A 12,071-nucleotide genomic window follows, 5' to 3' on the forward strand; every position below is an offset into this window, starting at 1 on the left:
CACTTGCATGGGTGGTCAATAGGAGGTGGATCAACTAGCTAGAGGAGACTAAGTCAAGATTCCCAGAGACAGCTTCAACAACATACGCGGGAATCTCTCATTCTTCCCACAAATTGGGGGCTTGTTACATTTCGAATTTTGAATGTTTAAATGTAATAAATATAATAAAATATCCCTATCATAAGGGGATATCAGTTGAGGATCCCAGGCCTATAAATAGAGAGCTTAGGGGATGAGAGAGGGGCTTCCTTCTGCTTCTTCTTTCTAGAGAGAGAAAATTAGGTCTGTCTATTCTAGAGAGAGAAAGTGCTGAAATAAAGAGAGAATTCTTGTATTTTTGCAATCTGTACTGAAGAAACTCAGTTGGCTCAGTCCATCTGATCTTGAGTACGGATCTATAAATCACAACTCTAAGTGGCTTAGGCTATTACCGACAATCGGGGCTGAACCACTATAAAAATCTCCTGTGTTATTTACTTTTCTTGTTTATACCGTCTGTTGTCGTTTTTATTTCTCTTGAAGGCTTGTCGTTATTGACGTTCTCACGTCGTTGGCTAAAAACGCAGTCAACACTTTTCAAGAAATCTCCCTCACTGAATAAATATAAAGCAAAGCGAGGGAAAATCCTTTTCACCCTTTCCAAGAACTCATGTGGAGTACGCTCGCTTACAGACTTATCTGACGAAGATGAGCTGGACATCTGCAACAAAGGAAAAATAAAGAGTAAAGTTAGTACATCAACATAATTAAGTCAATAGCTGGGGGCATATCCATTAATACAGAGCAAAACTGAAGAAATCGAAGAAAAAAAAATTTTAGGGTCCTGGGTGGTCGACCTATGGTTGGGCTGACCACCCTAGATCTTGGATCCCTGGAAATCGCCCAGGGAGTATGGTGGTCGGCCTATGCTAAGGTTTGGGCCGACCACCCAGGCTTGGGAACCCTGGAAATCGCCCAAGACACGGGACTGTAGTCTAGAGATGGATTTTGTAACCCTAGAAATCACCCAAGGGTCTGTAAGCTTGGAAATCGCCCAGGCTAGGGAAGCCCTAGGGGTGGTCGGCCCATGATGGAAGCCCTAGGGGTAGTCGGCGCATGATGAACTTCCAAAGCCAGGAAATCGCCCAGGCTAAAGGAGCCCTAGGGGTGCTCGACCTATGATGGAATGTGTAGGCCTGGAAATCGCACAAGGCAAGGGAAACCCTAGAGGTGGTCAGCCCATGATGGAATTTACAAACCTGGAAATTGCCTATGCTTGGATCTGAAACCCTGGAAATTGCCTATGCCTGGATCTGAAACCCAGGAAATTGCCTATGCCTGGATCTGAAACCCTGGAAGTCGCCTATGCCTAGATGTGAAACCCTGAAAATCGCCCAACCCTAATTTTTATAAGCTTGTAAATCACCCAGGCCAAGGAAACTTAAGGGTGGTTGACCTAGGGTTTTACAAGCCTAAAAATTGCCCAGGCTAGTGAATCTCAAGAGTGGTTGGCCTAGGTTATGGTTTTACAAGCCTGGAAATCGCCTAGGCTAGTGAATCTGAAGGTGGTTGGCCTACTGACCTCTAAACCCTAAAACATTACGCAGAAAGAGGCAGAGATCAAGCCAATTTTTTATTAAAAACAAGTTTTTGGTTCAGACAAGTCAGTTGTTTTGAATCAAAGCAGGGCAAAGCAAGAGATTGAAACAGATTTATCAAAGATTCAAAGTATTTCTATTAAATCTAAGCACATTTAAATTAAATGATGTGAAGATGAGGAGAAAATACTTACCCAAGTGAAGATATATAGAGTTGATGAAGAATTGGATAATCACGCTCAGAATACCCTACAGTATAGGCGCATGGGTCTGAGAATGTGATGAGTGAGTCTCTACTTATAGCCTCCAAGGCTAACTATATATTTAGGAATTCAAATTCCTTGAAAAATATCTGGTATTGTTAAAAATTCAAATTCCTTGAAAAATATCTTATATTTTTAGAATTTTAGATTCCTTGAAAAATATTTTGTATTTTTAGGAATTAATATCCTTGAAAAATATATTATATTTTTAGGACTTAAAAAATACTTGAAAAATATATTATATTTTTAGGACTTCTAAATTCCTTGAAAAATATTCTAGATTTTTTGGAAACTAATTTTCCTTGAAAAATGTAGGAATTACAATTATCCTTGAAAAATACGTGCTGAGCAAATTATCGATCGCTAGTAAAAGTACTACGTAATGTCCCGAGGGACTTTGCTGATAGAATATTGCTACGATATGTTTCTCAGCCCATATCAAGTTTACCGTAATGTTGAACACAATACGATAAACTTGGGGGAAAAATATTATCCCTCAAAATTCAAGAGATGACGTGACGAATGAGAAAGCGGCACGTGGTATCCCAAGTCATGGAAAAACAACAAAGTATTGAAAAAAGACCGATGAGCAAAAAATGATAGGTCCAGGACCTATAAGGAAGTCGACCAGGCCTAAACCCCCTAAGGGTAGTCGGCCTGGCCCTAGCCCCCTAGGGGTGGTCGGCCTGACATGCTCAAGAGCCACATAGGTGGTCGACCCACCCTATTCTTCATAGGGTGGTCGGCCTAAACTCCCAAATACACTTCGCTGGATAAAGTTCACGCTTGTTCAAGCTGAAATCAATAGGCCTACCACCTAGAAGATTAGCAGGCCTAGCACCTAGAGGGTCAAGAGGCCTAGCACCCAAAAGGTCATCAGGCCTAGCACCTAGAGGGTCATTAGGCCTAGCACCTAAGCTCTAAAGGGTCATCGGGCCTAGCACCTAAGTCTCATAGACCAACCAAGACTTAGCGTTTTCCCGAAGATTTCAATCGTACATTGTCAACCACGATCCAGAGAAACAACGAGAAGACCCACGATCTCATAATCATGGGGAGGTGCACATGTATCTCTACTCACAATGATCGTGTACCAAACCACGATCCCTAGTCTTGTTGATCATGTAACAACCCTTGGATACTATAAATAAAGGACCCAGAGCTTCATTTAGGGGGATCTTTTTGGAACGATTTTGAGAGATATATTTTATGAGGAGAAACTCTGGGCAAATTAGTTTTGAGTGAATACTTCAGTTCATCCGTGTAATTTTCTATCGAGTGATTCAATACCAAAGACTAAGTGGATTAGGATTTTACTGTTCATCAGAATAAGACTGAACCACTATAAAATCTATGTGTTTGTTTATGATATTTGTACTATGTCATATATTATATTCATTTCGTTCAAAATGTGTCGTATACTATACATACGACCGTTGACCAATTTCATAGGTCAACAACGTCTAAACGGGTAATTGACAAAAATAGACGTGGTTTAAATAATCTATCTATTTATTCTTATTTTTAATCTTTTGACAAAACATCAGGTTCGCAAGTTAATTTTTAAAAATAAAGGATCCAAACGGGTTATCGACTAAAATACAAGGTTCAAAATAGTGTGAACCCTTACTGAAAATATAAATTTATATAATTTGTTTTTCATAAAGAATTTGTAACGTTTTGAATAAATACATAGTCCAAAGATTAATTTTTAAAAATAAAGTGTCAAAATGGGTAATCGGCCAATATATAGTGTTCATATAATTAATATTTCTATTTTTAACATTTTAACAAAATACGGGGTTTAAAAGTAATTTAAAAAAAATAAATGATCCAAATGAGTAATCGACTAAGTAACTCTTATTATTCATAATTTTTTGAAAACTTACAAGAGATTTGCTAAACAATTAACACCATCATTAAAAAAACTATAGTCAAGATATCCTTATGTATCTATGTAAAAAGTATGTTGTACGAATAAAATAAAAAAAAATATCTATTATACAATCTCAAAAGAGATACAAAAATATATTTTTTTTAATTATTACAAAAACTTCGCTTAAGTTTTAGTTAGCATATAAAAAAAAGTACAATGCACAATTTCCACATTCATAGTTACAAGAGTTGCTAAAATTATGACGACGTAAAAATGTAAATGGGCCACGATGCTGGGTTGGGCTTGGGTTTTGCCCATTGGTAACCTCTCAAATGAGCAATGTCGTCGTAATAGTCACTCACAACACAGCAAAACTGAGAACAGTACACTTTGAAGACCCTTGGCTATGGCGGCATCTTCCACCAACGAACATCCTCCAACTGAAACCCTAACCTCCCTTACTCACTCTGTCTCAACGGACGTACATGATTCAATCAAGGACCACCACCAACCTCAAGCCCAACCGTCTGACGCTGCATTAACCGATGAGATCCCTCCCGGCGAGAAGCGCAAGAGGGAGGAGGACCAGGAGCAGGACCCTGGTCCTAACCCTTTGGCCAGTCCCCTCTGGAAGACCAGCCTCTGCTCCTTCTTCCGCCGCCAGTCGGGCTCTTGCAGCCACGGCAGTACGTGCCGCTACGCTCACGGCGAGGAGGAGCTGCGCCAGCGTCCGGACAGTACGTGGGACCCCACCTCGGAGCATGCGAAGAAGGTACAGAAGAAATCTGAGGACGAAGAGAAACCCGTGGCCTCGATTTCGAATGAGGTAATGATGACGGAGACTGTGGGCGGCGATGGGGATGAGGATGGCGATGGCGTTGGTGATGGATTGGACCCTGGGCTTAGCAAATGCTTAGTTCATTTACCCAGAAATTGGAGGACCGAGACTCTTAAGAGCTTTCTTGGTGAGCAGGCAAGTGGGTTTCTCTTATTTTCATTTCATTTGTTGGAGCTCCATTTTCTGATAAAATGCTATGTTTGAGAATTTTACTAAATTTCTTTACTTTGAATATGATTGCCTTTGGCTTTTCTCGAACTATAGCTGAGTTTTTTAGAAGCGAACACTTGCCTCAATTATTTATTTATATAATAACCTGGATTCCACTTCCACTTTGGTAGAGGCTAAAGGGGCTTCTTTGTGTTCTTATTTTAGTTTAGTGTACAACGTTTTCTGCTGAGACATTGAGCTAGGCCTGGGCTAGAAATGTGGCATTCTGAGTTTAAAGTTTCTTTTTTTTTTCAGGGAATTCCTTTTAAATCTTCAAAGAAGAAGAAAGGCATGACTGTAGGTTTTGTGAGTTTCGAAAGTGTGGAACAGTTAAAAACTGCTATGGAGGTATGCTTGCTTCATTAATGGAATATCATGATGATTGCTCTGTAAAAGAGCTAAGGATTATTGGTCAATCTTTTTAATTTTTTATGTTTTGACTGTTCTATGGAGCAGCAATTGGAAGGGAAGTCCATTGGGAACAAAAGTATAAAGGTTGCAGATGTCATTCCTCGATCATTTGAGAAGAATATTAAACCAACAACTGCTTTCCCGCAAAACGGCCAGGAAACTGGCAAACCTGCAATATCTGGCGATGATGGGGATATCTCTGTTACCTTAAATGGGGTTCAGAGTGTTGATGGTAATGAAGACAATTCAACACCTAACGGTTTGGTGTCTACCGGAAGAAGTGTTAGAGATGTAGTGACTCCCCTTGCCCATATGACCTACAGTGATCAGTTGGAGCTAAAAAAGATGTCTAATATGCAGATTCTCAAAAAACTTGTTAGTATATATTCTTCTTATTGATTTATGTTCACCTTGCTATTTTTTCTCTCATGCTGCAGTGTGTTTTTATTTGATTTTTTGGTTTGTTGTGTTTATTTTTGTATTTAAATTACCACCTTGTAAATGTTGCATTTTTTTTTTTATTTTCAGACTAGAAATGCACGTAAAGCTTGTCCTAATGGTGTTTCACTTCCAGAATGGATTCTCAAGTCTAGGGAAATAGGTGGATGTCACATTTTTGCTAAAGACTCAAGAAAAAACATCCTTTAATTTTATAAGTTTATCATGACATTCTGAGACATATAATGCACGTCCTTAGAGTTTATCAAGTTTTCTTGATTGGTTATTTCCACTCTGCTCTGCGCCATTTTCTGTTGTTTTACTTCAAAGCAGACTGCAAATTTCGGTACTCAACCCCCCCCTTTTTTTTTCCTTAAATGTTAATTCTGTAGGTGGTCTTCCATGCAATTTAGAAGGTATACTACCATCTCCACTTGTAAATGGATACCGTAACAAGTGCGAGTTTTCTGTTGGATATTCTCTTCAGGGAAAAATAACAGTGGGCTTTATGCTTGGAAATTTCAGGTAACCTAAATTTATATGATTATGAGGATTTTGTTTTCGTCCTTTATAATCCATTCGAGAATTTAGTGGAATAATGAAGCTTTTTCCAGGGAGGGTGTGACGGCAGTTGAAGAACCTATAAACTGCCCTAATGTTTCTACAATCGCTTGCAAATATGCTTCAATCTTTCAGGAGTTTCTTCAGCATTCAGACTTACCTGTTTGGAACCGATTTAAGAATACTGGCTTTTGGCGTCAATTAACGGTAGATACTTTCAAATCCAAAGAGCATGAAAGCACAATGCCGAAGGCCCATTTGCTGATAAGTTATTATTATTTTTCTTTAACTTTCTTTGTTGTATTTCTTTCAAGGTTCGAGAAGGAAGGAGACCAGAAACAACTGCTGATTCTGAAAACCCGGAGGCCAACATTGCCGAGGTCTTACTTATGGTTCAGGTTAGTTTCAGAACTTGGATAATAAGTTGAATTTCAATATGAGGCTCCCTTTCTTTTGTTCTTGTTTTAACATGTATCTATAACTATAGCATGCCCAGTCTATATCAGAAGCCTGCTATGAACTGAGAGAACTATAATTAGCTTCTTTTGATGTAGTTGTTACTTGCTGACCAGGCTAAAGCAGTATGTGGTAATTCGTATACAGTTTGAGCTGGAAAATTTTAGCCAAGTCTATAGTTAGCTTACCTTAATCATGTTGTAGCTGATTCTATTTGTGTATATATACTGTATATGTTTAATATTTTATTTTGGGTATTATGGTCTCCCTTTTACTCCTTTTGATCACATAGGTTTCCACCATGAGCTTTGATGATACATTGGTAGCTAGTCAATTTGAGAAACTTGCTCGAGCATTTTCCGCAGGAGCTGCAGCAAATTCTCCTTCTTTGCCTCTTACAGCTTTAGTTGTTCAGGTACTAATTCATTTTCATTATAGAAATTTTTCGAAAATTATATGAGGCGTTTACTTACGGTTACTAGCCTTTTATAAGTCAAGATTTTGTATCTGCATCAAGTGCTGCACAAAGGCAAGGTTTTTAATTGTGAAATTCACTAATCATTTAATATGAAGCTCTATCTGCTTTGACACATGAAATTGATGCCAAATGCTTTCATTTTGTCTACAAAATAGTACTTGTTCCGTATTATTTTCTTGTATTTGGAGGACCAGAAAGTGGAAATTGTAGGTTCCTTAAGAATCTCTTATAAAATTATATGCATGTTGGGACTCTTGGGAGTTTATGGTGTGTCAGAAACTGATCATTAGATTAATATTTTTTGGACAAAATGGCTGTTGGCAAGAACACCCTTTTCTAACTGATGAAATGAAGGTGGGTGGGTCTGGGGGGCATGAGTTTGTGCATAGGAGTGCAGAGCAGAGGAGGATCAGCAATATTGCAGCAATGCATATCGTATAGGTGCTTTGTGGTTTTTTTTTCTTCTCTCAATTAAGACCGTTGGGGTTTTCAGATTGTAGTTCTTGAGCATCTGGCATGAAACTAATAATGAGCGTATTGAACCATTACTGCACGGGAATGAAAAATTGGAAAGCCCCAAAAGTAGCATTAAAATATTTGAGTTTCATAGTTAAGCGATGGTTTTGCGGTAACTAGATCTAGTCTGAAATCTACATTTTGCGATCAGAATGCAATGGCAAAAAAAAAAGAATTTGAATGTCTATTTCTGTACAGAAATTTTGTGCTATATCTTGTGAGGGTTTTGAGGTTAACTAGATTTAGTCTGAAATCTGCATTTTGCGATCAGAATGCAATGGCACAAAGAGAAATTTTCGCTATAACTTGTTTGCATCTGTTTACTTGGTTTCTTTTACTTTAGCATGGCATGATATGGTCTCGTCTAAAATAATATTATTCCTTCAAAATTTGATGGATTTTTATTTTTTGCAGGATCATCAAGGAATATCAAATGTTGCACCAGCTGATGCACCACTACGGCAACTCCCATTGGTTAAAGAGCCAGATGTTCCTGAAATGGAAGCAGACAAAAATCTTGTAGAGCCAAGAATTCATGATTATATAAGCAATCTTAAATTCTGTATCTCACCTACAGCTTTCTTTCAGGTAATAAGCTGACGATGGGTTTTTCATTGCTCAGCAGAAAAGGCTTACCTTGTAAAATACTCAGTTCCAATTTTATTGTAGGTTAATTCCCTTGCTGCTGAAAAGCTTTACTCGCTTGCTGGGGATTGGGCAGGTTTGGGTCCTGATACTTTGCTATTTGATATCTGCTGTGGAACTGGAACAATTGGGCTGACCTTAGCACATCGTGTGGGTATGGTAATACTCACCACCATCCTGATTCCCATGATCTTTGTTTCAATTATTTTCAATATAGGAAAGTATGCCAGAGTTAATTAGCAGTCAAAACAGAATATAATCAGAGTACAATAAGGGCTGTTCCTTTTGAACTGAACTGGGAAGAAGAAAATATCTTTCATCTTCGATAATTAGGATTTGTTTAGAATTTGTCAAATCATATTCATTTAATTAACAAAAAACTCTCATTTAGACCATACTCTGATAAAATAAAAGCCTGTCTCTTGAAAATAAATATAAACTCAAATATTTTGTTTCTATAGTGTTTGTATAATGATGAACTTGTTTTGGCTCTACACTGGTGTCAGGTTGTGGGTGTTGAAATGAATGCTTCTGCAGTTTCTGATGCTCACAGAAATGCTGAAATCAATGGCATAAAAAATTGTAGATTTGTTTGTGCGAAGGTGAGATTTTGGGTTCTCTTTCACTTTATTCTTTCTATTATAGCGCATGAAATTGAAAAGTATGTTAGGTGAACTTAATTCTATTTTCTTTTGGTTGATTAGTAAATGGCCCACTTAAAAAAATAAACAATTCTTATTGGAAATCAATAAATGAACAATTAATATTTGTTGTTACTTAGGTGTTTTTTACATTTGATCATTTATTTGTATGTTCTCCATTCTTAATGACATAGGCAGAAGATGTTATGGGGTCATTGTTGAAGGAGTACATGAGTGCCACTCAGCTACAAGATGAGTTTCAAATATCTGAAGGGGATGTTGAAGTAAGTTCAATAACTGAAGAAAAAGATATCTTGGTGGACAATGCAGAGGATCCTGAAAGGAGCTCATGTCACTCATCAGACAACATACAAGAGCCTGGAGAGAGCTCTAGCCAAGAGCTGCAGAATGTTATTATTGCATCTGAATGTTTAGATAGAGGCCCTCAGGAACCAGATAGCCAACTTCAAAGCAATTGCCCTTCTGAAAATGGGAATCCTCTGGTGCAGCGTTTCAAAAATGTTGTCGCCATTGTTGATCCTCCTCGTGGTGGGCTTCATCCCACTGTAAGTAACACTAAGTTACCACACATGATGGTTTTGAAATCTTCAAAATCCATGAGATGATTGTTATTATAATCGGGTTGCTTGTTTGTAATGTGATAACTTATTTTCTCATCCATATCTCTTAATTTATGGTTTGGTAAACATGACTATTGAGCCAAATAGGGAAAAAGGGTAATATTTTCTAGAATGATGTCATTTTGGATTTTCTGCCGTCGGTCTTGGGGAGTTCCACGCATTGGGAAATCACTGGTTTCTGATTCTCCACCACCTATTGCTTGACCCTGATATTTATAGTTCTGACCAATATGTTTGCCTATTTATGTTCTCATCGTGTTTTATATGTGGTTTGTCATTATTATGTTTTCCTTTTTGTATCCTGTAAATCTTATAATTTTAGATCTCACTGGTTGTCCCACAAAGCAAATACTATTGGACTGATTATTCTATTTGATAATGCAGGTGATCAAAGTTATAAGAACCAATCCACTTTTACGAAGACTTGTGTCAGTACCAATTACTGTTGTTTTTCTTTTCTTGGGGATATTTATGGTTATTTTTTTTTAATTTGTGGAATCTAAATTTGTTCTTCATTTTGGTGTAGTTACATTTCCTGCAACCCTGAGAGCTTAGTGGCTAATGCTATTGAGCTCTGCACACCATCTGCTGAGAAAATCGAGAAAGGAAATAAGAACAACAGAGGATGGAGAAACATGAGTGCTGCTGGTCTAGCCCGACACAGGGCCAAGTCGATGCCCAATTCCGAGCCCTTCCGACCTGTAAAATCCATGGCTGTTGATCTTTTCCCGCACACTGTTCACTGCGAAATGGTGATGCTACTAGAGAGATAGTCCTATCGTTCCAATAGGTTTTGCTAACAATTGCCTGTTTACTAAGCTTTTGTCACGAACTGCTTCAGTTTATTCATAGGTTCATCTGCCAATTTTGTATTGATTGTTGTATTTATTTATGCTTTACCAGAGTACCACTCATACAGGCCTTTAAAATGTTTTATATATAAATTCGTATGGACTGTTGTCAGTTTTGGTCCTCATTAATACTTGCAAAATGTTAATTAAATTTGAATGCATTCCACGCCAACACTGGATTGTGTTTAGGCTGAGCATTTTATTTATTAACTTTTTTAGGCCTAAAAAGAGATGGATTGTTGTGAATTTTGGTTATGATGACGTGAATTTGAAGTTCAATGCCCATGTCATGTGCAGCCATGAGCGAAGTCTACTGTGGGTGAGTTAGGCAGTAGGCACCCTAACATAGGTTTGAATGTCGGCCAGGCCTAGATAGTGATTGTGAATTCGACAAGTTCTCTGCTGAGTATGGCATTGACTAAGATGTCTTTGTGTAGTCGTTTTCTGTCTTATTCTACTACATGGCGTGTTTTAGACACAAGTGATTTACACGTCTTAATTGGGAGTTAGGATATGATCTAAGGATCGGTCCTCACCGGCAAATATTTCTTTTTATAGGATGAAGTCTTACTCTATCGAGTATTGTTATGTGGTATTATATAAGGTCCAACACCACCATATTTTAAATTGAAGGTGGGTATCTGGAGGTCTTGTAGTAACAGTGGATGTGAGGACCTGTCTGACTCAAGTTGAAAAGGAGCACCAGAGAAGAACCTTTGTTAGCCTTACCTTATTTTAAATTTATTGTTATTATTATATTTTCCTAATTTTATGGCAGTCTCTGGACCATTAACACTTTATAAAAAGCGAAGCAAGTTTATTTAAATTGCATATTACTCACCATTTTATAAAAGCAGTCAGCTCAGCTGAGTCCCTAACTCCCAAGGCAAAACAAGATTTTTTTTTAGCATGGTTGATTCCCTTTCTCTTTTTCGGCTTTCTCTTCTTTTAATCTAAAGTTGTGCTTCTCTCTCGGTACTATGTGGACACTTGGCATAGATTGATGAAAGAAATCAACTTGAAATGTAGTGTAGAGGTGTGGTGTTTCAAGATGATTTAATTAGGTTCCTTATATCCAACTGTGTTTGTTTTTTTATTTTAATCGATGCCTTTTGCTTACTTAGCAGCCATTATAGACTTTAAAGAGACACCCACTTCGATTTCATTTGAAAATCTGATCTATATAGACTCCCACCCCCACTATGGGATTTTGATTATCTTTATGGGGACATCAACTATTCCACTGCCCAAAAAACCAAGTAACCTGTCATTTCGTTTTTTTATTGCTTAATTTTTTGAAAGTTGACTGCTATGCTATGCTTTGTTTGTCCATCACAATGGGAGTGGAAAGGTTTTATTGGATTTTAAAACTTTTCACTTTTCACAGAGAGAGAGAATTGATTGGATAGCCTCTACTGCCTTCTAAAACCACTCAAATCATTGGAGAGCCACAACAATCTCAAGAAGCCTACTCTTACCTTGTAAAACCACTCAAATCATCTCCAATACCAATGGGTGTAATTGTGCTAAAATATCATTAATTTATTTTGTATACTTCACCACCTTTTGATTATTGAAACCACTTTGTACTTAACTTGTCATCTTCTACGAATTCAAATAAAAAAAATGTGAAAAATATTTATCTTCTCTGTAAATTCTTTACCAAAAT

General features: G+C 37.6%; 1 protein-coding gene across 1 annotated transcript; it reads left to right on the forward strand.

Annotated features, from left to right (window-relative positions):
* Positions 1-4,064: 4,064 nt before the first annotated feature.
* On the forward strand, positions 4,065-10,514 carry LOC133788560 (zinc finger CCCH domain-containing protein 24). Its single transcript, XM_062226082.1, has 14 exons — positions 4,065-4,689; positions 5,020-5,112; positions 5,221-5,550; positions 5,704-5,776; positions 6,006-6,138; positions 6,228-6,381; positions 6,489-6,572; positions 6,923-7,045; positions 8,039-8,212; positions 8,294-8,428; positions 8,776-8,871; positions 9,105-9,476; positions 9,936-9,979; positions 10,078-10,514. The coding sequence occupies exons 1-14, from the start codon at positions 4,123-4,125 to the stop codon at positions 10,322-10,324; spliced, it is 2,625 nt and encodes an 874-aa protein (XP_062082066.1). The 5' UTR covers positions 4,065-4,122; the 3' UTR covers positions 10,325-10,514.
* Positions 10,515-12,071: the final 1,557 nt, after the last annotated feature.

The sequence above is a fragment of the Humulus lupulus genome, chromosome 7, assembly GCF_963169125.1.
Source record: "Humulus lupulus chromosome 7, drHumLupu1.1, whole genome shotgun sequence".
NCBI lineage: Eukaryota > Viridiplantae > Streptophyta > Magnoliopsida > Rosales > Cannabaceae > Humulus > Humulus lupulus.